This window comes from Mirounga leonina, unplaced genomic scaffold (assembly GCF_011800145.1).
Source record: "Mirounga leonina isolate KUSES-001 unplaced genomic scaffold, KU_Mleo_1.0 Mir_170, whole genome shotgun sequence".
NCBI lineage: Eukaryota > Metazoa > Chordata > Mammalia > Carnivora > Phocidae > Mirounga > Mirounga leonina.
In genome coordinates, this window is record NW_023270433.1 from 8320549 (window position 1) to 8348356 (window position 27808).

The window sequence follows — 27808 nt, forward strand, 5'->3', positions numbered from 1 at the left end:
CTCAGGCCCCAAACCTAGAAATCCTCTTCATTCCTTTCTTTTCCTCCTCTCCGACATCCCACCACACAAATCGGCCAGGTCTGCCTTCAGAATGCCTCCCCTATCAGTCTCTTCCTCTCCTGTGTATTGCCACCTCCCCATCCCAACCAACACCACCTCACTGGATGCTGTCTGACCTCCTGACCAGGCCCCATTTCCCATCTTGGCCCCCTGCACTCCCTGCCCAGTTTGTTTTCCACACAGTAGCAACAGTAATTTAAAAAACAAAAAATGAAAAGCAGCTGTAAGCCAGATCATGTCCGGCTCCGTGCACTTGAAACAGAACCTAACTCCTGTCCTGGGCTGTAAGCCCTTCACAATGGGCCCGCTGCCCATCCACGGCATCTTGCATCAATTTTCTCCTGGCCCACAGTGCCCCTGCCACACTGGCTCTGAGTTTCTTGATGGCACCAAGTTTCTTCCCACTGTGGGTCTCTGCACTGCCTGTACCCTCATCCTGGCACAGCCGGCTCCCCGTGTCACTCGGGCCTCAACTTAGTGCAGTCTTCCTTCTCGGAAAGGCCTTCCGGGATGCCCCACGCTCCAGCAGACCCCAGTCCTCCTCTCTCACACCCTCTTGTCTTGGTCTCCTGTGTCACTCCCATTCCCATAGGACAGTTCTTCGCTCACTGCTTCACATACTCAACAAATGTTTATCCATCACTTCTTATACCAGCAAGACAGGACATGTGTTTATCCTTCCTCAATAATGTGTCTGTCTCCTCTGAACAACACAAAAGCCCATAAAGACGGGGCCCTTGACCGTAGCCTCAAGGTCTGGCATGGAGGAAGCATTCGGTAAATATTTGATTTGTAGAATGAATAAGAGCCGCACGGTAGCGCGTACTCAGGAAACCAGAATTGACCGATTCTGTCTTGCTCACGTCGCGCGGCCTTGAGGCAGCCAGTACTCCTAAGAGGCCCCAGTGCTGGGATGAATCAGGCCCCACCTGTTTTTCCAGGCCAGCAGAAGGTGACTCCCTCCCTGTTTGCACGTGAGCCAGCATTTACTAGGGCCTACTGTGTGGGAGCCTGTAGGCTGAGACATCCACGCTCCACTTTGCTAGGGCTAGATGTCCTGTCAGGAGACTGACACCTGCTCAGTGTCAGTCTCCAACCCATCCCAAGTCACTCAGTTGCTGGCACCCTGCAGGCAGCCATGGACAGGTCAACGGGCTGCCCTGCCCTACAGCTAACGACCAACTGGCCCTCGCTGCAGGTCATCCATGGTGCAACCAAGTGGCAGGTCTCTGACACACCCATAACTCCCTTCTGTCCAGGTTTCCCAGATATCCAGGGTTTCAGTGCCACCCCAGGGAGAGCACTCAGGGATCTAGTCACACCCTATCCCTGAGGGCCCGAGTGCCAGCCTCACTTCCCAGTGTGTGTGCCTCTTTCTCCTTGCCCTATGCCCAGCCCAGCCTGACTCCAACACCGGGCTGCATCCCCGACAAGCCATCCAGTACCCTGGCCAAGAACACGGACTGTGCACGCCAGGAGAACAAGGCTGCATCACACCAGCTCCAGCACTCGCCAGCCCTGGGATCTCCATCAGGCCACCACACCCCTTGGAGCCTCAGTTTCTTTCTCTAAAAAATGAAGACTCTAGGGGCGCCTGGGTGGCACAGTCAGTTAAAGTGTCCGACTCTTGGTTTCAGCTCATGTCGATCTCAGGGTCACGAGACAGAGCCCCACGTCAGGCTCTGCCTTCAGCGCAGAGTCGGCTGGGGTTTCTCTCTCCCTCTCCCTCTCCCTCTGCCCTCCCCACCTCCTCCTCGCTCTCTAAAATAAATAATTTTTTCAAATGAAGACTATGCAAGCACTGACCCTCTGGGCTGCTACAGCAGTGCCTCCTCTGCCCCTGCTCCTCCCAGCTCTGTGGGCCCATGAGGTCTCCCAATACCAGGTCAAGGGAAAAGTGCGGAGAGGGGAACAGCTCTTTTTTGGCAATACTTCTATGGCTAACCTCATTGCCAGAAACGATAGCAAATGAAGGAAAAGATTCAGCACAGTAGACATATACAACTCAAACAACAAGCATATACTCAGCTGGGCACCAGGGATACAAAGAAAAATCGGACCTCATCATGAAACAAGGCAGCCGAAGGGAGAGGCAGACCTGTCGACAAACCATAGAGCAGATGTGCTGTGTGCTTGTAACAACAGGTGTGGAGAGAGTGTCGGGAAGAGATGCAGCTGCTGATTCCACTGGGCTGGGGTGATCTGGATGAAGGTGAAAAAGGATGAATCGGGCCCCCTCCAGTTCCCAAATGCTCTGTGCCAACCACTGTCCTAGGGCCAAAGGACAGGTGAGTGAGAGGTGGCTTGCAAGACCCCCTTTCTGCCCTCACCAACTATACAGCTTCTGCAGGTCATGGAGAGTCACCACATTGCTGACAGTGAGGTTTGTGCACGCCGAGATCCATAATTCATCTCTCTGAGTCTGCACATAGCTCCCAGTAGCCCAGGAAAAAATAACAGCATCTAAATAATGGAAAATTCATTTGAAAAAGACTCTCTAGGCAACTTTTGAAAAAAGATGGACTCAGGGACTCGCAGGCCTGGCAACAACAGGAGAGACCAGCGGCTTCCAAACTTGCTTTCAACCTCCCAAGCCACTGCTGACCTGAAATCCACCCAGGAGCCCAGTACATCAAACCGATGTAAACAGAGCTGCTCTGGTGGAAACAGTGCCCAGGTGTCTACTTGGCACCCTCCTCCTCTTCCCCATCCCCTGGTGGCCATCAAGGCAGCTCCACGGAACCCTTGGGGCTCCACGAAGCACTGACACAAAACCACTCATCTGGGCCAACCTCTGAGTAGATAGAGGGAAACAAGTCCCACAGAAGTCATGCTCTGAACAGCAGCTGAACACAAACCCAGTTTCTGACTCTAGGCTAAGACATGTCGCTCCACTTTGCTAGCGCTAGATCTACGGAAAATAGCAATTTAAAAAAACAAGGCTCATTTCTGATCACCTACAACATAATCCCTAAGTGTTTTAAAGGTCCCTGAATTAGCCAAGTATGAAACTGAGCCCAGCCCCGCAGACTGGCAGAAAGAAGTTTGGAAATGAGTTGCAGAAGCACAGCTGACAATTCCATATAGTTTTCTTCAGTTCCATGGGACATAAACAGGTCTTGAAAGGCTTGGGCTGTGTGGCTGTGGGAGACCCTGGACCAGGCGGGCCAGGAGGTGAATGCTAATGAGCTATGGAAATAGCAATTACTTCCCCCATGTCAGGCACTGTGCCAAGCTAAGGAGGATAAAGAGGTCTGAGATATTTTTAAAGTATTTTTACAGCAGAAAAACTTTCCTACAGACTCAATTATATAACTATCAGACTCCACCTCTGAGCTGAAATTATCCATGGCCTTCAGGAATAAAAACAAAACAAAACCCCACTTCTCTCTACATGAGGGCCACAGGTTTCTCCAGAGAGACTCATAGCTATAGGGCCAGCAACCCAGGGCAGCTGCGAACCATCAGCCCAGAGACCTTCCCAAGGGCAGTTCGGAGCCTGTCAGAGAAGAATTCCAGCCAAGTGGAGGGCAGAAGTCATGTCACTGACCCAGCCACCACACGTGACGTTATGGGTCCAGGAAGGTCCACTCGAGGGGGCTCTGGCCCCAGCCATGTTGGCATCCTCACAACTTCCTCGTCCCAAAATGAGGCTCAGGTCCCTGAAGAAGACAGGATCCCAGGGAACCCACAGTAATCCTCTGTGACTGGCAAAGGGCAGACAGTCAGAGAAAGCCTTCGGGGGCTCGAGGAATGAAGAACTTCACCAGTGAAATGAGAGCCAAAATCAAAGGAATTAACTTACAGCCCAGGTTTTTGTCAGCCTGAAGATGGGTGCACTTTGTAATGCTGATACCACAGACATGAGAGAATGAAGGTTGTTGAGTTCTAGAAGTTTCTGAAAAAAAAAAAAAAAAAAAGATATGGAATAGATTATTTTGCTGCTATAAACAACAGAACAAAAACATGCTCAAGTGTTACCAAATGTTGTCATATTTACGAAAATTCAATTATACTTAAAAATATCTCATGTAGAAAATATAGTTCTATGGAGTTCATAGAAACCATATGCTCTTTTTCTTTCAAATTGTCAAAAGGTGAGTCTGCATCTAAAACACTTGCAAAATTTTATAAGCTGACTAGTCTGGTTGCTGGATAGAAACGTGGCTCGGGATAAGGTTTGATAATGTCCTTTATGTTCTTTTTTTAGACGAATCAGAACTGTCCCAGCGGGCTTTTGTAAACTGAAGCCTTGGCTGTGCCCACAATATCCACGTGGGTCTTCTGCGACTACCTTACACCCGGAACAAGAGGGGCTGAGGGACGATGTCACCAATCTGCGTGATCCCCTCCGCCAGGAAGAGAGAGCTCTAGCTTCTCGGTCAGTTGACCACATGCTCCTTTGAACCAAACCCCACACTGGTGAGAACATTTGGATTCAATTCAGTCTCACACAAGTTCCCTACCATGGAAGACAAGAGTAGGGGACACAGCCTAGAGTAAGTACAGAAAGATGTAACTGCTCTGTTCTAGGTTTGGTGCTGAGGGAAACCGGCTAACAGGATCGGGGTCCACTTCTCATTCTTGGGAGCCAGTGAGGTTTGGGCTAGCGAGCGGGCTCCATGGTTCCAATCCCAGCTCCCAATACCCATGTGTCCTGTAGCGAGTTGCCTGAGCCTGCATGCTCATACCTACAAGGAAGGTAACCACGGCACATATGCTACATGGGAAGGTACGTGCAAAGTGCCAGACCAGTGCCTGGCACCAGGGTGAGTGCTCTGTGCCTTGTGGGCTGCTCATCCCTTATCGGGAAGACTTCTCCCCTGCCTGCCCCCTCACTTGTCTTGGGTATACCAAGCTCAGATGCCCTTTCCTCTAGTATGTCTTTCCTGAACCTGTTCCCAAATCTAGGGAGCTTGGGGACCCTGTCTATGTGTTCCCACAGCAGTGTGTGCATCTCCTTAGCACACTGGACTCTAGTCGCTTTTACCTGCTTCTCTCTCGCCCTGCACCATGTGTTCCCTGAGAGCAGAGGTGAAGCTGTATCTGCCATCATATCCCTAGGGCCTCATACAACACACAGTAGGGCCTAGTGAAATGAATGAATAAATAAAAAGCCCTTATACCTAGTCCTCGCGGCTCTGTTCCTACTCAGAGATTTCTCCTTTACCACACAAGTTAATGCTTCCTTTCATACATCTTGTAACAATCTCTAATTGTTTCCTGTGTGTAATAATAGATTCTCGGAGAGGACTGAATTTCATCCTACGTATCTGAATTGCTATGCCTGTCACACAATTTCTTTTAGAGCTGAAGGTCCTCTGGGTGATCCCCTAATCCACCCCTCTCATTTTGTAGAAGGGAAACCAAGGCCCAGAGGAAGGAGGGGCCCGCACAAGAACACACTTGGGGCACCGTGCCAATATGATGAGCCACTGTTGGAAGATGGCAGAGATTAGGGAGGGATTGTTTTGTATTCTTTGGACAAGCACCGCAAACTCGTTTCCTGAAAGCACCGGAGGGCTGGAACTCCATCCCGCTTTCTCTCGTGGCCCAGCATGAACTCACTGACAGTAACAAGCATCGTCAAGCCCAGCCCCAGCATGGTCCCAAGCACTTCAGAATGCACACGACGTGAAAGTGTCTGTTGCCCCTTACATACTTATGGATGGATGCCCTTAACCTTCCCACGAGGGGCAGCAGAGCAGCTCCCCTGAAGGCCAAGAGACATGCTCCAGCTCACTCGCTGTAAGGTCCTGGGCAGGGACACTCACTTCTCTAAACCTCCCCTTCCTCCTCTAGAAGTGGGAGAATAACAATGTGAACACCAAACACGATCATTTCAGTAGAGTGGTTGCTATGATGCCGGCTCATAAGGGCATCCGTAAAGCTTAGTGGGCCTAGGATCTGGGTGGGAACACAACATGTGCACACAGCACACAGCGAACCAGGCAGAACAGCAGTGCGCTGCCCAGATGCAGGCAAGCCCCGTGGTCACGGCAGCGTAAGGAGAGGAGCTGACAGGGTGAGGAGAGTGGTCCGGGAGAGCCCATATGGCATCACTACCTGGGCTGGCTGCCATAAGGGAAGAGGAGGGGAAAGGGAGATACAGATGCAAGCCTGGTGCTCAACAACTGGCAAGGACAGAACCTATTGGGGGGGGGCAGGAGGTGGGAACGGGGACCAGCAGGGTCACTGGGCCTAGGCCTGAAGCTCAGGATGGAGGTGGGGTGAGCTCTGCTGACTGCGGACAAAACTGCAGGACGGGATGGTAGCTCATAGCCCATCAAGCCCCAGTACTGGCTGAATCTGAAGGAAGAGGATGAATGGACCCTAGAGGGAGCCCCCACGGCCTCATAGAGAGTCTGAACAGCCAGCTAAAGAGAATGGTTGGCTGCCATAATAACGGGTAGATGGCCACACCACCGTGCGTGCACGGGGGCGGGGAGCCTGAGTGGGCACCTAGGCCGGTCTTACAGCCTACAGAAGTCAGGTCAGAGCCTTCTGTTTGAACCCAGCCCAGCATGCCCAGAGCAAAGTAGCTCTCAAAGTACTGAGGAAACACATTCTGCAAAAAGGAAGGAAGGGAGGGAGGGACGGAGGGAGGGAGGGAAGGAAAGGGGGAGGGAGGGAGGGAGGAAAAAATAATAATAAAGAGCTTACCTTGGCTATTTTCACAAAATGGCTCAGGATTTCTGCCCTTATTTTTAAAGTCTGTGCTGTTAGAATTTCTCGAACAACCCAAAAACTGACCTGTAGAGTCAAATACACACACACACACACACACACGAGAAGTGGTTAAATACTGGACCACCCTTGTCGCCCTCGCCCACCATAGACAGGGATTTCCCAGAGGTCAGGAAGCTGGAAGAGCACAGCCTGGGGTTGCAGGTGGTTGCGGGTTCCTTTACGACACCCAGCCCTGCAAACGGGTCCCTCCTTCAGCACCTCCCCTGGAACACACACAGCGGTGCCAAGAGAGACAAGTGTCCCTATCCGGGGAGTTACTGGGCCTCCACAACCTATGAATCTCTCTGAAGCTGTGGCAGGAAATTTTGAGATGAATAGACAGATTCCTGCTCAGAAGGCCCCCAGTTGTGGGAAAACCATGGATGGATGGATGGTTGGATGGATGGATGGACAAACGGCCAAACAGATATGTTCACTGGCGGTACCACCATGAGATCTATACCCCCAGCCAGACCTCAAGTAAGTAGGATTCGCCAATATTTGCACAATTGTAACAAATTTAATTTTCTAGGAGAGGTTCACCCAATAATTTATATGATATGAAAGTGTCTTTCAAAGTTCCATAAAGCAATGCAGGTGAAGGGACATGTTTTTCTAGAGACCACTTATGCCGAAAGGACATGTTGGTACTTTGGGTTCAGAACATTATTCATGCTTAAAAAAAAAAACAAAACATTATTCAGGCTTGACCTCTCACAGAAATCAACATCCCCGAGCCCCTGAATCCTTTTGGGAACAGGCAAGTTATCTACCAGGGTAGAGTTGACCCACATGACACCTCAGTACAACACAGAAGGGGCTCCGTGCCAAGAAAGTCTGGGAAGTGGTTACTTTCTTGTTTATGTCTTGCTACTGTAACAACAGTGCTGTGTGACACACAGATGCCCACGGATGGAATGACAGCACAGCCGAGAGAGAGAGAGAGAGACGGCTGAGGAGAGTACAGGGATGTGTGGAGTTGAAAGGGAGGGAGGCAAAGGCATCTAAAATACAAAGAAAAAGAGGGATATTCCAGAGTCAACAAAGCACCTTTACTGCTGCAACCAAATTTTTTCCCTTTCCTGAAATAGTCACTTTTCAACGAGAAAACAAGGAAAGAGTAACCGAGAATCAAAAATTTGCTTTTTATGTTAAGCAGGAATATTATAGAAAAAGTTTTTTCCGCGTAATTATCTGTGGTTGCCTCCAGGACATGCCTGGGTTTCCATAGAATCATTTTTTCCAAGGAATTGCCTAAAATTAAGTTCAGACTCAATCCTTTACTAGCCAGTTATGGAAGAAAGATTTTCTGGACACCAAATGATATGCCCATAAACCTCATATTTTAATACATGCACATTTTTATGCCATATAAACAAGTGTGATAGTTTATATGCATAATTTAATAGATTCCTACGTGCCAAAAAATCACACATATTTAAGGCATAATTATGGAGCATGGCAGAGTTGATAATGATCTCCAGCACACAGTGTGCAGAAGCTACTCCGGGTCAGTTCAATTCAACAGACTTTCATGCAGCCTGTTCTGTGTGCAGGCTCTGGGCACTGTGAGGCCAGACCCTATCAGCCCTTGCCTGATACAGAGGTGACCAAAGGAGGAGGCAGGATCCTCTAGAAATCACGTGGCAATCCTGGACATGAAAGAAGTTCAACCGAAGCAGACTGGAACATGGGGGAGGTAATGACAGAGGAAGGCCCACTGGAAGAGGTAAACCTTGAAAAACGGGTAGACTTCCAGCAGGTAAAGACAGGATTGGGATATGGCAGTATACACCACGACTGGGTAGGGCTGAGCGAACCGACGGGTCTGGTGTTGCAGGTGCTCTGTGGGATCAGGGCAGAGGGAGAATCAAAGCTGGGAAGGGCACTGAAGGCCAGATGGTGGAGGTCTGGAACACCAAGGTGACAAGAAGGTCCTTAGGTGCTATTCTACATGGGGAGACTTCCAGAGGTTTCCGAGCAGAGAAGTGACAGAGCTTTCCGTAGGGGCAGGGACACCCATTAGGAAGCTGATGCAGTGGTCCAAGTGACAGGCGGGAGGCCTGAGCTAGGGCCATGCTGAAGGAGATGGAGAGAAGGGGCAGATAAGAAAGACATTACACAGGTAGAATCAGCAAAGTTTCAAACATTTTTAATTCTCTTTTCTAACTACAAAATTTAAGAGAAGCTTAATGCAGAAAACAAGGGACACAGAGATAGGCACAAAAGGCAGAAATCATTTGCACCCTCATTCTCGTATACAGACCACCATGACAGACATTGTGGTTTCTGTCCTTCTACTCTTCCATACACAGAACATACATCTGTCTTTTTCAACTAAATTGGTATATATTCATCATATTATCACAAGAATTTTTATAAGTGACTAAATATTCCTCTACAACATAACGTTTAGCAGCTGCCAAATATTCCATCTTAGGGATGTACCATCATTGAGTGACCTCCTATCGTTGGATAACTTATTTCTAATTACTTTGTTGTACTAAACAATGCCGTGGTGAGCACCTTTATACATATATATTTATTCATTTTTAATTAAGGTCTTAGAATAAATTCCAGTAAGGTGGAATGAATAAAAGTATGTGTACTGTTTTTTCAAAAGTATATATTAAAAAATTGGCCTCCGAAAGGTCTATTTGTTTATCCATCAACAAGTTTGAATTGATCCATGTCTTCATGCACTGGCAAGTACCAGTTATTACAATTCTTTTTTTAACTAACCTAATGGACAAAACAATGTCTCATTGTTTCTATTTTGCATTTCTTTCATAACTATTCAATTAACATCTTTTTTGTACTTTTTTTTTCAGGTTTTTGTTACAAATATTTATGGGCCATTTGTACTCTCTGCCTTGTGAATTACCTCCCCAGGCCCTTACCCATCTTTCTCTCTCTTTTTTTTTTTCTTACCCATCTTTCTAATGGGACATCTGTCCCCTTCCTATTGATAAGTAAAAGTTCTTTGTGTGGTAAAGAAAATACATTAACCCTTTGTGGGCCATATACTGTACCAAGAATGTAGAGAAATTGGTACTCTTATACACTACTTGCGGGGGGGTACAAATTCATAGGACCATTTGGAAGAGCAACTTAAATATACCTTTCAAGATGTTAAACTTACATTCTCCCTAGAATTTTTATCTTATGAGAAAACAGAAATTTGGAGGAACTCATCTACAAGGATTCAACAAAGCACTGTTTTATAAAGAAAAAGAATAGGGGAAAAAATGCCCATCAATAGGAAACTGGTTACATAAATAACGGTATCACCTCAGACTTTGAAAAGAAGTCACTATGGAAGGTAGTAAGCTGTTGGAATTATTACATAGGAAGTTTGTCTATTCTTCCCCATTTATTTTTGCAATCATTTATTTATATCAGAAAGGACTCATGGATATTTATTTTATACTTTGGGTTATTTGTTGCTTAAATTGCTCTTTGGCCACTGAAAGCTCTTTCAGTTGGCTCTTGTGTTCCTTTGACCTACCCCTAGCATTGTTTTGGTTGGTTGGTTGGTTGGTTTAAGCACTTCCTTATTTTCTGGTACCACTACAGGCTCATCAAGATGCTACTGCCCCAGTATTAAACCAGCCATTTCTCCAAGGAGCCTTGGTTCCTTTGATTAGAGAATGGTATTAGAAACCAAGATTTGGGTGCCAGGTGTGCTTATTACTACAGGGCTGTCACTGTTTCTATGTCGTCTTGGCTGGTAGCAAGGTAATGTATGCGTGTGTGTGTGTGTGTGTGTGTACTAACACATGTGCATATACATATCTATAAATATTTCTATATGTAACCATCTGTATGTATCTGTATCAAAATAAATATGAGTTCATATTGATGTCTTAGCCTTCTACCCTTGCTTGTCTGTAACTTTCCACTCCAACAGTGAAAAACCTGGGTCCTATCATCTGCCACCCTTTTCCTTAATTGTTCAATTCCAGTATTCATGTATAATGGCTTCAGAATTGTTACCCAATCCCCCAGGGAAGCAACTACATCAACTAGAGTACAGAGCATATATACAGTTCCTTTTGTCTTTAGTCTTACAGGTTCCATTCATTTCCAAAGTTACTTAGGTCAGCACCTTTTCCCCTCACCTACCTCAGTGATGTTGTTCACACATTTATAACTCGTTTGGATTTTTTGGTTATGTTCTGCATTCCACTCTAGGATTCCTTTATTTCTGCAATACATTTTTTAAATTTGCATATACTAAAGTTTGCTCTTGGTGCTGTAAAGTTCTATGGGTTTTCACAAATGCATAGTGTCATGTATCCAATGACACTGTGTATCATACAGCATCATACAGAATAGTTTCACCACCCTAAGAAATCCTCTGTGCTTCACCTACTTAACACTCTCCCCTTCTTAAACCTCTGGCAACCACTGATGGATCTGTTTAACATCTCTATAGTTTCACCTTTTACAAAAATGTTTTTACATTCCCCAGAATGTTTTTAAAAAGCTAGGGGTGGGGGAAGGATGGGGGAAGGTGGAGGTAATCATACATATGTCACTTTTTCAGACTGGTTTCTTTCACTTAGTAATAAGCATTTAAGATTCATCCATGTCGGGGCGCCTGGGTGGCTCAGTCGTTAAGCGTCTGCCTTCAGCTCAGGTCATGATCTCGGGGTCCTGGGATCGAGCCCCGCATCGGGATCCCTGCTCCGCGGGAAGCCTGCTTCTCCCTCTCCCACTCCCCCTGCTTGTGTTTCCTCTCTCGCTGTGTTTCTCTCTGTCAAATAAATAAATCTTAAAAAAAAAAAAAAGATTCATCCATGTCTTTATATGGTTTGAGGGCTTATTCTTTTTTTTTTATTGATGAATACTCTTCCACTGTATGGATTTACCAATTTGTCTATCCATTCACCTATTGAAGGACATCTTAGTTACTTTCAGTATTTGACAATGCTGAATAAAGTTGCTATAAACGTGAGCGTGTGCACATGTGTGTGTATGTGTAGACATAAGATTTCAAAGAAGCTGGATAAATATCTAGGAGTGTAACTGCTGGACTGTACCATTTTGCATTCCCACCAGCAATGAATGAGAGTTTATGTTGCCCCAGATAGTTGCACCTGGTACCATCATTGTTTGTTTGATTTTAGCCATTCTAACAGGTGCACAGTGTTTTGCATTTCCCCAGTGACAAATGCTATTGTTGCTATTTGTACTTCCTTGGTGAGGTGTCTAGATATTTTGCCCATTTTTTTTTTTAAAGATTTTATTTATTTGAGAGAGAGAGAGCACATGAGAGGGGGGAGGGTCAGAGGGAGAAGCAGGCTCCCTGCTGAGCCAGGAGCCCAATGTGGGACTCGATCGTGGGACTCCAGGATCATGACCTGAGCCGAAGGCAGTCGCTTAACCAACTGAGCCACCCAGGCGCCCTTGCCCATTTTTTAATTGAGCTGTTTTCTTACTGTTGAGTTTTAAGAGTCTATTTTGGATACAATTCTTATATCAGATATGTGTTTTGCAAGTATTTCCCCAGGCTGTGTTTCATCTTTTAATTTTCTTACCAGCATCTTCTGCAGAGTAGAAATTTCTAATTTTAATGAAGTCCAACTTATCAGTTTTTTCTTTCACGGATTATGTTTTTGGTGTTACATCTAATAACTCATCACCAAAGATCGTGTAGATTTTCTTCCACGTTTTCTCCTAAAAGTTTTATAGTTTTGTCTTCTACATTTAGGTTTATGATCCATTCTGAGTTAATTTTTATGAAAAATCTATTGTCTGTGTCTAGGTCCATTTTTTTTACATACATAAAAAATGTTCCAATTGTTCCAGTAGCATTTTGTCAAAGAAATTACTCTTCTTCCACTGGGACAGGTTCATATATATGTATATATAGTTAAATTCTCAAAAGAACACATGATCCAAAAAAGGCTGAGCACTTCTGTGTTCTACAGTGAACTCCTTGGTGCTGAGATACAAGCCTGGCCCATAACACACACTCAGTGAACTTGGCTGGCTCCTTCCATCCCTCTATGAGGAATATGAACAAATCCCAAGGGACTCAGATCCCACAGAGGAGCAGGCAAGCCCACCAAGTCTGACCAGGACACTGGCCACTGGGTTTCTGGTTTGGCCACAAGAAGCTTCAAATCTGCTAGCAACCTCTTTCCAATCAGCTGATCTTCATGTTCCCTCTTATTTTCCCCCAAAATGTTGGATGTTTACTACATGGCAGACACTGCGCTAAGAGTTCTTCATATACCATTTCACTAAATCTCCACACCAACTCTGCAAGGTGAGTCATATTATTATTCCCACTTACAGATAAGGAAACTGAGGCTCAGAAAGGTAACTGACCTGCTTTCCTTATCGAGAGTCTGATGGGGAACCTTGTTCTCACATAAAAAAGTCTGCCAGGAAGGGATGCCAATCAGTTCATCTCAGAGAAAGCAGCCCCAGTGGCTGACGAGAGCTGGCTGGTGGCCAGTTTTCAAAATAGAGCTACGAGGGCTGTGTCCAGAAGCCGCTCACTCTGAATAGTTGACAGGCTGGCAGTAAGACCATTTCTCAAAGCGTTCTGTTTGGGAAAATGCACCTTCAATTCTGGCTCACTTCACCCACTTGGTCTGATCTGGACACAATGCAATCATTCGCAGAACAAGCTGCACCACCCTTTGCCAAGCTGACCTGGCCTCCGCGTGCAAGGCAGATTACATCAGAGAGCCCAGCAGCCCTCCTCTGGGAGCTCTGTGGCTGGTCAGAGGTGGGACTGAGCTGGCTCCCAGTCAAATAGTTTTGCGAAGGAAACTATGAATCCTCTGATAGCGTGTGCACATCTGTTTTATTTTTTAAAGCCTAAGCTTGGTTGAAAAGGGAGATTTTTTGAAAAGAAAGAAAAAAGAAACAAAAGGCTTCAGAACTTCTCTTTTCAAAACAAACAAGTATATACAGCCCCTACTCCGGGTGCATCTAGACCCTTCTTAGTTCCTATTATAACAACAATAATGCTAACTCCAGTCTTGATCCTCAGATGGAAAGCTGGTTCCTCTCTGAGGCTCTCCTCATCCTTGGGTGCTAGCCGAGGCTGGGGAAGCCTGGGGAGGGCTGGGCAGTGGTGATGCATAGGGCCCGGCATTTCTGAGCAGGGAGGCCCAGCTTCAGGGACGGCCCAAAGGAAACCCAGGCCCATCACCCCGAGGTCCAGTCATGCACACTACACAATCTCTAATCCACTATCCTCATTTGAAACCAGAAAAACAAGAATAAAGAAGATAAGCTGTCAATAGCACCATTTGGGGGTTTGGCCCACCCAAAGGGGGTCTTACAGGGTAGCTTACCAGCAAAGATCACATTCTGGCAGATCGGCTAAGAAGCCAGAAGCCCACTGCCCTTAGCTGGCCCAAGCCCCCATCATCCTTCCCTTAAGTGGGGGTGCAAATCTTCATACCTGGAGCAAAGGTTCTGGTTGGAGCAAGTCAGTGTGCAGTAATATGTATGAGGCTAGTGGCCTGGCCATCAGGCCCTCAAAGAAATTCAATTCAACGAGTGTTTTCTGAGCATCTCATTCATTCATTCCACATATATTTACTGAGGGTCTATTGTACACCTGACACCACACAAGGTGGCGGGAGGTGCAGTGGTGAACGAGACAGAGTCCGCAGACTGGCGTGGAAGGTGAAGGCAGAAGAGTTCTACAGAGTGAGCACAGATGAGCAAAGGGCCACATGGAGACAGAAGCACAGGGTGCAGTGAGGGAATGTCTGACAGCGAAGACCTCACACAGGCTGGGGATTCATGGAAAGCTCCCCACAGAAGTGACATTCAGGCTGATCAGACTGGGAGCTGAACAGGGAAGAAGAATTCTGAGCTGAGAGTATAGCACATCTGGGGGCCTGACGGGACAGAGATATGGTGCATCAGGGAACAGAAAGAAGGCTGACCAGAATGGCTAAAGCCCGTAGAACAGGGGAAGGGACAAGAGATGGGGCGAGAGGGGTGGACAGAAACCAGACCCACTGTGCAGGACCTTGCAAGGCAATTAAGGGGCTCCAGCCTTAGCTTGCGTGAAATTGGAAGCCCATGAAGTGATTTAAACCCAGGAAAGATGTGTTCAGTTCCACCTGCTGCGAAAAAGGACTGTGCAGGCAAAAGGACTGATGGGCGGGGTGGTTCAGGAAGAGAGGTTTGGACCTGGGCCAGGTGCCTGGGATTGAACCCTGGCAGGGTGCCCAGCTGACAGGGGACGAGATTGCTACCTGCTCAGGCACACCGCTTACCTGGTTAAACCTCCGGGTAAAGGCCACAACGTTGGGGGCGAGACTATGTTTCTCCTTCTTACTCCATCCACAGCTGGCAAGTTCCTAGGAAGCACAGAGTCAATTTCAACAGTGATTCTTCCTAATCGGGATGCAAAACACACCAGGGGCATCTAATTGGAATGCAGACATGGACAGGGAAAAGGGCTGAAGCCCTGGCCATCCTTTTCTTCACCACGGTGGGTGAGGGTTCTCCTCCTCTGGAGAGAAGGGCTGGATCTGAAGATGGAGGTGCGGCCCCGGGCCCCCTCACCCCTGAGGTGAGGATGGGAAGTGGGATACTTTTCTCCATAACCCCAGCCACATTTCTCAGGGCTTCTGTTCCAAAATATCCTTAACAGCAAACTGCCTGTCTGCCAGCTCCCTTGGGACCAGAATTCCCTTCTGAAAGCAAACTAAGAGAGGGCATGTGTTAGCTAGCTGGATTTATCCCCCCAGGTGAACTTAAAGTTAAAATATGGCTAAAGGATCTCAGAGCTCATTGGCCATTCCTCTATTCCTGGAATCAGAGAATATCCTGGCCCAAGCCCACTGCAGTCAGAGAAGCTTCTGGAACTACCTCACATGGCTTTCCGAAGTCGGCCCCTCCTCTATCTCGTACAAGCAACAGGGGAGCAGAAGGAGAGGTTGTCTTTAACATCTTCTTTTCTAGCAGGTTTCATGTTACAACCTGAATCATCAAATTACCTAAATTTTACCTATCAGTGAGGCTGGTTCCTACCCAGGGGAGCCAACAGGAGCACTCTACCAGGATGACTTGGGGTGCATAAGAGAACCAGGGAAAACCCATTACCCATTGCCCAGCATGCTCAGCTTGTGGCTTGGGAGCCCTGGCAAAGAATGGAAGAAAAGAGGCAGATTAAAGTTCTCTACCTCTGAGTTACAAGCCCTCCTTTTAATTCATATCAGGCCTTGCTATTATTAACATTTTTTTTTGCCACACATCTGGAACTTTAATAAGATCGTTAGTGAGAGCCAGCTGCCCACCAGCTGGAACGGGGGTCCACTAGGAAGTCAGGGAGGGCAGTGGGAGTGGCCAGAGACAAAACCTGTTGGCTGAGCAGCTGTGCCCAAAGTGCTATACCCTTCGAATGCTTCTCGGGACCCAACTATAAGCCACAGACAGGCGGGCACTGTGTGAAGCCTGGCTGGAGGCAATGGACAGCTCAGGATACAAGAGCCGATGGCCTGGACCTGAGAGCGCCCGGCCCCCAAGCCAGGGCTATGCACGCAGCTCCTCCTCCGGCTGCCTCCCTTCTGCAAATGCACCATTCTCCTCCCGGTCACCCACACGGGAAACACGACCATCCCTGACCCTTCAGTGCAGACCCCAAGTAATAGCCATGACAAGGCTGCTAACTAGTGCTGCCATTCAGCAAGAGCCTCCGCACGCCTCCTGTCATCTCGCGCCACTCTCACCGCCTCTGTTTAGCAAAGAGGAAGGGTTCAGGATTCATCCTCTTGAAGGAAAACCTTGACCCTATTTCTTTTCAAAAGTAAGCGTGAACCTCTTTGAGACGTAGGATTTACCTGTTTACCATGATTCTTCCCATTCTGAAAATGTGTATTCGACCTGCCTCAGTTACACTGACTTCTCCCCTTTAGAACATATGCTTCAATTGTTTTTGCAAATGTGTATCACTGCCCTTTCCAAGTTTAATTGCGAGAACAAGAGCCTCCTTCCTCTGTGGATCCCAAAACCAGTCCTGGAAAGCTATGGGTTATAATCAGATAGAAAAGAGAATTCATAAACCTGGCAATCAAGGCCTGGGGCATGGTTGTTGCCCAGTTTCTGGCTGATAGTTGCTCCTTCTGTTTTATTCCCGAATTCTTTAATAAACAGCAAAAGTTATATACATGTATGTGTGTGCATGTGTGCACACATTTTAATTACATGTACACATTTAATTAAGAGTCTATAATCTTATTTATTATTAGACAGACCCAGCCCCATCCTGGCCTCCACACACCAGCTGCGTGATCTTCTGGGACACCATCTTCTCAGAATCTCAATTTTCACATCTTTTTTTTTTTTTTAAGATTTTATTTATTTATTTATTTATTTATCTATTTATTTATTTATTAAAAGATTTTATTTACTTATTTGACAGAGACAGAGAGCAGGAACACAAGCAGGGGGAGTGGGAGAGGGAGAAGCAGGCTTCCCACTGAGCAGGGAGCCCAATGTGGGACTCGATCCCAGGACCCTGGAATCATGACCTGAGCCGAAGGCAGCCACTTAATGACTGAGCCACCAGGCGCCCCTCAATTTTCACATCTTAAAATGGGTATGACACTTTATTTATCTATGAAGCTCAACATGACGATTAAATGAGATTAAGGCATGCAGAGCACATAGCACGGAACAAGTACTCAGTAAAGTTTATCTCCCTTCCCCTCCCAAGGGTCCCACTGCTGTCAGACTCAGCGAGAGCTCCAAACACCCTCTTCTGTCCCCCACACCATGCTCTCATTGGGATCTTAAATTATTAACAAAATCTATTACTGTTTCTCTCTCACTTTGCTGATGTCATGCACGCAAGAACCAAAGCAAGAACTCAATACACTTGCCCTCCATTTATTTGATTGGAACATTTCTAAGACCCTGATTCATAAATTGTTTGTACACTTCTTAGGCTTTGACAATTCCCTAAAGAACCTTTTATACTGAGAGACATATAACATTAAAAATTAAAGCCTCAACAGAGTAAAACATTATGTTTGAGGGGTTCTTTGATGAAATGGATGGAGCAAAGGCCTTGAGAGCCAAAAGACCCTGCTCTGAATCCCAGCCCAGCCATGTAATTCCTAGGTGACCCCAGGCAAGTTAACCTCTGCCGGAGCTGGTTTTGTCACTGATGAAACAGGGACACCGAAATCAATTCCACAGACTGGTGGCAGAACTGAAAGAGGTAGAGCGTGGCAGAGGAGGTGACATGTAGGGCCCAGGTTTGGCTCACAGCAGATGGCAAGCAGCATGTGTTGAATGAATGGAGTATGAGTGTTCCTCAGTGTTGAAATCTCCCAAATTCAGGGCAGAAAGATTTATCAGGATGTCAAAAGAAATAAGACCATTCTATCTGCACTAAAACAAGTCCTGGGCCCAACCTCCTTGGCCCTCTTCTTCTTCTGTGTTTGGCCTTATAGGATTACAAGAGATTCCATCTGTGTGAAGTGGGTTTGGAAAATGTGAAGTAATAGAACAAAACTCTTCCAGTCACTAATGCCTGAAAAAGGTCTATGCTATGGAACCGATCTGAGTGTAATTAAGTTAAAACTGACCAGAGGAGACAGGGCTGGTTCTAGAAGGAGACAAGGGGCTGAGCTGAGACTGGTGGCCCCGCATCCCTGGTGAGCCACTCAGCAGGCCCTGGGGTGCCACATGCCTCCTCCCAAGGGCGCCAGGGCCCTGATCTCGCCCAGTCTGTCCTTGGCTCTGAGTTCTCTGCTGAGGTCAACTGGATGTGAAAGAAGAGTACGAGCCTGCAGTCCTTTGCCAGCTTCCTCCGGGGCCTCTCCTCTGTCATGTGGATGCTCCCTGGCTTCCTCAGGGACAAAACAGAAGCTGTGAGAAGAAAACTTTCTGCCACCAAATGTGCAAATTCAACTGTGTCCTCTCCCTTCCTCAGCTTCAATGGAAGAGAGACCCTTTCCTCTGGGGGGTCTGCTCTCCTCCTGGGCACTGGGTCCCATCCCCTCCCCTGCCCAGAAGCCTGCACCTTCACCCCCTTCCTCTCCATGAAGAATAGTGATAGGATGATAACAACAACAAGGACAGTTATGATGAAGGACATCTTTTGCAGGCCTCCAGCTCCTCCGGCTCCATCTTTTTCTTCTCCTTCCCAGTGAATTTCCTCAAGGGGCTGTCAGTACCACTTCGCTCTCCACCTCCTTCCCTGCCCCTACTCCACTGACACTGCTCTGCCCTCTCCGGGTGACAGCCTCCTGGCCAGGCAGCCGGCCCCTGCTTCCCGCTCCCTGTCCTTGCCCTTCAGCACTGTGGTCTCTTGTTGTCTTCTTGCATCTCATGACCACCATTCCCGGTCCTTTTTTCTGGTTGCTTTTTTCTGATCTGGCACTTTGCCCCACTTCCACTTAAATCTGTGCACTGTCTTCTTCTGTACAGCTCCATGTCCATACTCCTCCACGGAAACCCACATCCACTGCCTAGGTTTCTCTCCTGAGCCCCAGGTCAGGATATTCAGCCACCTCCTGGCCACACCCTCGTTGGTACCCCACAGGATCCTCAACGTCAGTGGGCCCAGAACCCAAAGGAGCCTGACCAGCTGCCTCAAATAAAAAAATGTAACGGCATGAGAGTCATTTAGACACTCGTTCTGACAGGCGAAGGAGAATGTTTATTACAAAGAAACTGGGAAAAAATTTCTAACCGATACAAAAACAACTTTTTCTTAATGCAAGCATTCCTAGGTGACAGCAAGGGTCAACACTGCTTTCAGTTCCCCTTGCAAGCTTCTTGGGGCCACGCTGCCAGGAACACCTCCACAAGCTGCCAGCTTTGTGCATAGGGGTTTGGGAGTCAGACCGTGTCTGGGGTCAGTGAGGTAAGGCCCTGAAAGAGGAGACCTGGGGAGCAGGACAAGTCCTCCCTGAAGGCCCCACAGGATCTAGGCCACAGGAAGTTGGTGCCAACACATGGCCCTTCCACACATGTGCTTGATTCTGACTGCAGTCTTTTCCACATCACGTTCCTAAAACATGTCCTCATTGAACATGCATCACTTTAAGGAAAGGTCACTAAATCTGACTTCACAGAGTACCAGCAGGCCGCCACCCGCCAAGGGCCCCACATTACTATTTTGCTCCCTCCTCCACCCTCCACGTTTCTCTCCATTCCTCCCATTCTAATATCCGGAACGATCTTCAGAAGAATTGGTGGGACAATCACACTTAGTCAAAGGAGCTCTAAAAACATCCCAGTGGGGGATGACCCACCGAGGCAGTCAGGGGGTACAGTGCCAGTTTCGGGGTAGGGGGTGGGGTCTGACCAAGGAGTAAGGCATTTTAGGGCCTAGACTCTGGTGACACGGTTAAGAACAGGCAAATAACAGAGTGACTGCCATGTCCTTCAGGGACTATCAGGCCTTATCACCCTTAAGGAAGCCATAGTAGCCAAGGTGTGTGAGATCCACATGCTCCTGGTGTGGAAGTGGGGGTTCTGGGGCTGAAGGTAGGAATGACAGATCCTCCATGGGGACCTCCCACCAGAAACCCAGCAGCGAGGCTGGCTCTGGTCTCAGGAGTGAACTGGGAGGGCACAGGGTCGAAAAGAGAGAGACCACGGACCCAGCAGTTAAGGAGTCAGAGGGACTGGGGCTGACCTGCAACCAACTGGCTCTGGGATCCTGGGCAAGTCACTTCCACTCCCAGGGCCTGGCCCTGCTCATCTGAAAACTGCAATGATATCGCCTCTCTCACAGAGTAATTATAAGAGTAAATGAGATGGTATTTGTTCACTGCTTAGCACACTGTCTGATACATTGTAAGTACTTTCAATGCGTATCTTAAATAAATAAAATACTGCTCAGGGAAAAGGGCAGCATAGAGCAGGTGGGAGCAGGGGCAGATGATCCAGGCCAGGAGACATCCTGGAGTCTGATGGGGATGACTGAGAGCAGTCCCTGAGCAGTAGGACTCCCAACTATGCCCGGGATGAGGGCCAAGGCCCAGCTAGAGAAGCAAAAGCAAGATTTACTGACTACCAACTTTGTGCCAGGAACTGTGCTAACACTTGGCACGTGCCATCTCATGTCATCCTCACAGGACCCTCAAAGCAGGTGCGACTGCTATGACCTCCAGTTTCTAAATGAAAAGCCACATAACAAGTAGGTGAATTAATTTGCCCAGGCCACACCCGCAGTCGGTGATATTGGTAGCATAAGCCTGTCCTCCCCAAAGCCAGGACAGAGCTGCAGGCCTCACGGGGGACTACTCCAGCAGGCTCCCAGCCTCGAGGAGAAGTGGGCGGTATGAAGGATCAGACCAAAGCAGAGGCTGGGCTCAGAACAGCAAGGTGGCCAATGTGGCTGGAGCGGAGCAATGGGAGGAGAGGTGGTGACAAAGGAAGCAGGTTGGGGGGTGGGAGGCCAGGTCATAGCCCAGCCTGGAGGGCAAGTAAGGAATGGATTTTATTTTATCAAGGGGGGTGGGAAGGCAATGGAGGGACTGGGCAGAGGTAGCTCCCAGAGCCTCACGCACGTATTAGGTTTTATTGCCCTGATGACATGAGCAAGAGAGTGGCAGAGTGGATGTAAACCCATCGAGTGCTCTTCTGCTAGACTAGAGTCTAGTCTGTACTATAATCTCATACACGGGGTATAGTGTTCTCCCGGGAGGGCAATTCCACTTTAGTAATTTGAAATAAACTCCTGCAAGGGACTATGTGTCTATGGAGACGGGAAGGAGGCAGGGCCCCAGGAGAAATGAACATGAGGGCCTCCAGAAGGCCTCAGAACCCTGGCTGGACAAATCACAAGAGGAGGAAAGAATCACTGGAGACAAATGGGCACCTTCTTTGGCATCAGAGTATGTGTCTGGGGGGCAGAGATCATTGAATGAGTACAAGTAATTCATCTTTCTCAGCTTTCAGTCCAACTAATTTCTATAGAGTAACAACTCACAAGCACCACTGTTTCATCAACTCCTCAAACCACCGTCTGCTTAGGACACATGTAGATTAAGGGTCATGAAGACAATGCAAATTTCCCAAAACATTCCCTATCCAGCCCCAGTACTGTGTGGCTGTGCACAATTAGAACCAGCTGTCAACGAAGCCAACGGCAACCCTGTGAACAGTCCCCCGTCCATGTGACAGAGAAAAGGCCCCAGTGAACAGAATGGAGAGCAGCTACCGGCAGCTCAGCTCACCCGGATTCCCAAGCCCGATACAAGGCCCACAGGGCCACCGGTTCCTTTTCCACTCTTACGCTAGGGACTGTGCTCGATTCCCTTTCTCCATATTCTTGGGAAATGCTTTTTCCAAGTAATAGCATTCAGATGTTGGCTTTTAGAAAACAATACAGTTTGGCTTTTTTGATTAGGGACCCAGTAAATGTTCATGACAGAAAACCTGGACAACACAGAAAGTCCATAGAAGAAAATGTAAACTATCCATTAACCTAAAACCCAGAGAAAACTAAAGTTTACACTTGGTCAATAATAAGGACAATAAGAACAACTAATATTTGCTGAGTGCTTACTAAGTGCCACGTACGTCAATTACTGTCCATCTGCTTGTCCATTGCTCAGTGAATCCTCACAAGCAGCCCAGGAGGTAAGTACTGTTACTGCCCCATTTTGCAGATGAAGAAAGGGAAACCTAGTTGGAAATGTTAAGCAATTTGCTCAAATCCTCATATATGGTCAGTGTGAGAGGCAAGACTCAAACCCAAGTCTGTCAGTCTCACAAGCCTGGACGCAGAGCCACAGAACACCTCTGCCTGCAGGGCGGTGGCCACGGCCCACGCACAGCGCAGGCCCACACATATGTGCACACACGCTTGCTTGCTCCCTCGAAAACCGAGCTTCTGCCATGTCTGTGGCTCCACAGCCTGCTGTTGTCCTCACTACACTTGCTCACATCTCCCATCCCTCCTTTTGCAGAGTTCCTGTGACAGGCACTACACCTCCTAGAAACAAGTCATCCTCATTGTCCCTTGTGGGTTTCCCTCTGAGTTCTAGAAGGAAATTTTAGCTCGTCCTTTCACTCTGCTTTGGTTTTCCGCAACATCTCATCTGCTGCTCAGACTGTTTTCAGTCTGAATTCGGGAATCACATTTTTTGGCACAATCGAATCCTTCCCATTCTTGATCTTCACATGCCACAGGGTCACCCTGAACACTGCTGGGAACACAAAATGAAATTTCTGGAAGTACCTCCTTCACGGGAAGACACAGGTTCGGACCTAGACTTCGCACTGCCTTCCATTTATTGGCCAACTAAAACTTTTCTATGTCTGGTGAGTATGCTAAACACCACGTCGGAAACTGGAAAAGTTAACTCAGAGGTTCCAGGGCCACATGATTTTACCAGTGAGTCCTCTCAGACTTTTAAAGAACACCTAATTCGGGGCGCCTGGGTGGCTCAGTTGGTTAAGCGACTGCCTTCGGCTCAGGTCATGATCCCAGGGTCCTGGGATCGAGTCCCACATCGGGCTCCCGGCTCAGCGGAAAGCCTGCTTCTCCCTCTCCCACTCCCCCTGCTTGTGTTCTCTCTCTCACTCTCTCTCTGTCAAATAAATAAATAATATCTTAAAAAAAAAAAAAAAGAACACCTAATTCTTATGCTAAATAATTTATTCCAGAGCACAAAAAGTAATGGGAAGAAGTCCCAAACCCTGATACCTAACAAATACGGAACAAGGGGGAAAAGAATGACCCCATATGACCTGGCAGGTCTGTCTAAGAAATACAAGAATAAGCTAATATTTTGAAGATCATTAACATAATAGCAGCATATCAATAAATCAAAGAAAAAAATGTGATACAATTCTCTCAGACATTGAAAGGTAATTAGCAAAATGCAACGTTCCATTTGAGATTTAAAAAGAAAAAAAAAAAAACAGGGGCGCCTGGGTGGCTCAGTCGGTTAAGCAGCTCAGGGTCATGATCTCAGGGTCGTGAGATGGAGCTCTGCGTCAGGCTCCGTGCTGGGCACAAAGTCCACTTGAGATTCTCTCTCTCCCTCTCCCTCTGCCCCTCCCCCCACTCATACGCACTTCCTCTCTTCCTCTCTCTCAAATAAATAAATCTTTAAAAAGAAAAAAGTCAAACTTCTTAGAAGCTTAGTAATATGTATGTCAAGCCAACAGCCACCATTATAGTGAAGAGAAGAGAAAGACCGCTGGAATTTGAGTTACAATGAGAAACAACAGGTGGTACATGGAGGTTCTTTGTCTGAATCACAGAACAACAAAAGATGATCTGAGTGGCTTTCTTCATTCTCATCAGGATGGTACGTACGTTCATTACCTACGATGGACCTTCAGGCATTAAGCTTGACTTTCTCATGGATCCCTGGTTGAGGAAGGCCCAGCACTGGTCAACAGAAATATCACACAAACCAAGTATTTTAAACGTTCTAATGGCCACATTAAAGGCGGGGGGGGGAGGGGAGGGAGGGAATGGGTGAAATTAATTTAACTATTTATTTTATTTAACTCAATATATCCAAAATACTATCGTTCTGACCTGCAATCAATATAAAATATGACAAATTAGTGATGAGATAGTTTGATTCTTTTAGTGTACTAAGTCTTTGAAATCTGGTTTTTTACACTTTGGACTAGCCACATTTCAAGTGCCAAGAGCCACGTGCAGCCACCATTTTGGACAACAGAGTTCTCACCAATGTACAAAGGCACGACATTAAAACATAAGGCATACTGGGGTGCCTGGGTGACTCAATCAGTTAAGTATTTCAGCTCAGGTCATGATCTCAGGGTCATGACATCGAGCCCCGTGTCAGGCTCCACGCTGAGCCTGGAGCCTGCTTGAGATTCTCTCTCTCCCTCTGCCCCTCCCCACCCCCATGCTGCTCGCTCGTTCTTTCTCTCTCTGTCTCAAAATAAAATAAAATATAAGGTATACTCATTGAAAAGGAGGGGTCAGGGCAGGAGAATGGAAGACAAGCCAAGAAGCCCCATCAGTGGGGCCAGGATGAGGTGGGGAGCCAAGACAAGTCAGCTCAGAACCACAGAGCAAGGTCAGCCCAGGACAAGCAGGAAGACTGAGGGGTGATGAACCTGCACATGACTGACCCAGGTTCTTTATGTCCCCATTACATAAGGTCTGTCCCCACCTCCACTCGCTGTCCCCCCAAAGGGAGCTGGAGCTTGTCACTAAGAGTTTAGGTAGGTCCAGCCACAGCTGTTAGAAGGACTCGGGTTACAGATGGAATGACATAAACTCAAAAAGGATGGAGAAAGACACATGCAGTTCACACGGGCAATGTCATGCTTTTATGGGGACTCCCTAAGTCAGGAGTGCTGGGTTCTAACCTCAGCTGTGCCTGAGCCCCCTTGGAGACTCTGGGCCAGTCCTATCCTCTGTGGGGGCTTGGTTTCCTGTCTGTAAAATCCAGTGGCACCGGATGGTCTGTAAGTTCCTTCCAGTTCTCCCATTCTATGAGCAAAGAGAAGTAGAGGCCACGTGTCTGGCTTTATATAAAAACACTATTAAGTAGGACCTGCCTCTGGAGACTGTGTGACCACAGCGGTTTTCCTTCTCCAAGTGTCTTGAGGGGGTGTAAAGAGGCTGAGTCTGAGAGGCAGCTATGAAGGGGTAGGAGGCTCTAGGCCCCACAGGGACGGAGTGGACATGACAATGTGGTGAGGCAGGAGATAGGAAACAGCTGTGGGGGAAGCGGGCTGGGGGCCGATGGGGGCTCATGAGAAGAAAAAAACAGAAATGACCAGTGCAAACTCAGGTTCCAGAAAGACAGAAGGGGAGAGGGAAAAGGGAGGGGAGGGGAGGAGAGGAAGAAGCAGAGGAAGAAGGAAAGAAGAGAGGGAAAAGACAGAAAAAGGCATTCCAAAGCACAAGGGTTCAACTGCAGGCCGTCTCTGGAGGTGGAGTGCGGCGGGCGAGAGGTGCACCCAGGCGGAGCAGGGAGGAAGAGACGGACCTCGAGCTGTGCGGGGCAGGACAAGAACTCAGGAGAGGGAGAAACAAATGGGTAGCACACATGAAGCATCCCACACGTTTTCCATGCTCCTGACAAAAGGCAGGTCTCTGAAGATCTACACGTTAGGAGCACTCACGACTGGCTGGTCGGACATGGAGGAAGCAACCCTGGCCACCTAACACCTAGGACCCATCTGGGGAGGCTGAGACCCAAATCGTGTGGCCCCGACTCTCACCAGACAGGAAGAGAACACAGTGGGAACACACAGATAACCAACCACTGGCCTCATGGCTCCTCATTTTGCAAGGCAAGCAGGGTCCTTCCAGACAAGCTCAGTCCTGTTCCCAGCCCGAGAATAACAGAAATAAAACAACAATAACAATGGTAGTGAACAACCTGTTGTGTGTGTATGTGCCAGGCACTAGGCTAAATGCTTTTCTTAGAGCGTGTCCCATAATCCTGCACGATGGCATCTGGTGGGGGAGGCTACTGTAGATGGCATCTGTTGGGAAGGGCTATTATTTTTTAATTCATCTCTACATTCGTGCTGGGCTCGAATTCATGATCCCGAGATCAAGAGTTGCACGCTCCACCAACTCAGGCAGCCAGGTGCCCTGGAAGGGCTTTTATTGCCTCCAGTTTACACATGAGGAAAAATGAGACTCAGAGAGTGTAACTAACTTGTCCAAGGTCACACAGTAAATAAACGACAAAACTGCGATTCAGATCGGGTCTGCATGACTCCAAAACCCAGACACTTAACCACCATACTCTAAGCCTGGCCAAGCATTGTTACCACGATCTTCCCCTAACATTTTGAATAATACTGACTGAGGGTCTACAAAGTAGATGGCACTATGGGGCGTTACAACATGAAAAAGACAGGGAGGGAAGAGAACTAACTAGCAGGTACTGCCTGTTTCCTACTTCCTAGGTAGTGTACAATGTACTTTGATCTACTTTATTTTGTTTAACCTCAAAGCCAGACCACGAAGTAACATTTTTTAATGTTCTCCAGGCAGTGTTTAACCAGGTATACTTGAATATAAGACAAATTTCTTCGCAAAACAAAAGATTTTTATATGCTTAGAGTTTTCTATGCCTCCTTTTTTCAGACAGCAATAGAAGCAGCTCCTTACTAGCACCCTATCAAGAAGACAATATTTTGAGCTCTGCAGAATTGTGCGATTTTTTTTGGTCATTGCTAATTTCATGTATATTTTTCTTTTTTTATTACTGTAGTTGACATAAAATGTGACATTAGTTTCAGGTGTATAACACAGGGATAGACAATTCTACACATTCTACACGTTACTCAAGTATACGTTACTACGGTAAGGGTAGTCACCATCTGTCACCATACAATGTTATTACAATATTACTGACCATATTCCCTTTGCTATACTTATAGTTTTTACTACTCCATTTTATAGATAAACCATCTGAGGCTCACAGAGATGAAATAATTTATGTAAGTTCATCTAGATAGCAAACAGCAGACACCAGAGCCTGAGCTTTTAATACAAAAAGGTCCCAGAGGGAGACTGAGGTATGAGCTAAGATAACCAGACAGGGACAGGGGCTGGATAGGCTTCATTCGAAAAAAAGGCTGATGGGGGTGGGGGAGGCTACTGTAGAAAATGATGAGCCTGGAGGTGGCACAGGAGCCCGAGGCTGTCCCGGCCCTCAGGATATCCCCCGCCCAGCTCCCTGCGGCGCCAGGCTGACGGCAGAAGGGGCCAAGGGTGAGTGTTCTATCCTTTGAGTTTTTTTTTTCAAACCATCACACTGAAATAGTCTTTTCTCCCCCACCCACGGTAACTTGCTTTTTGATCACAGCAGCTTGAAGCCCCTGGACAGAGCAGGATTTCGGGAAACAAACCAAGACTTTGATAAATCCCAGCAAGGCGACACAGTGCGATGTGTTACAGCAGTGCTGGGCTGTTCTGACATTCCAGCCGTCTGATGTTGACCACAGACGGTTGCTGCACAAGGAGACCGGGAGGAACGGCTCTTTCAGAAACGCTGTTTCCTCTCCTGAAAGGCTAAAAGGAAAAACCAACCTTTCAAATGTTTGA

General features: G+C 47.4%; 1 protein-coding gene across 2 annotated transcripts in view; it reads right to left on the bottom strand.

Annotated features, from left to right (window-relative positions):
• The window catches only part of RALGPS1 (Ral GEF with PH domain and SH3 binding motif 1), a 273380-nt gene that overhangs the window by 160362 nt on the left and 85210 nt on the right, over positions 1-27808 (bottom strand). For both annotated transcript variants that reach the window (XM_035015774.1, XM_035015775.1), the window contains 3 exons: positions 15048-15131; positions 6724-6813; positions 3866-3958 (listed from right to left, as the gene is read on the bottom strand). In XM_035015774.1, the coding sequence (XP_034871665.1) occupies positions 3866-3958; positions 6724-6813; positions 15048-15131 (267 nt within the window). The remainder of the gene's footprint in view (positions 1-3865; positions 3959-6723; positions 6814-15047; positions 15132-27808) is intronic.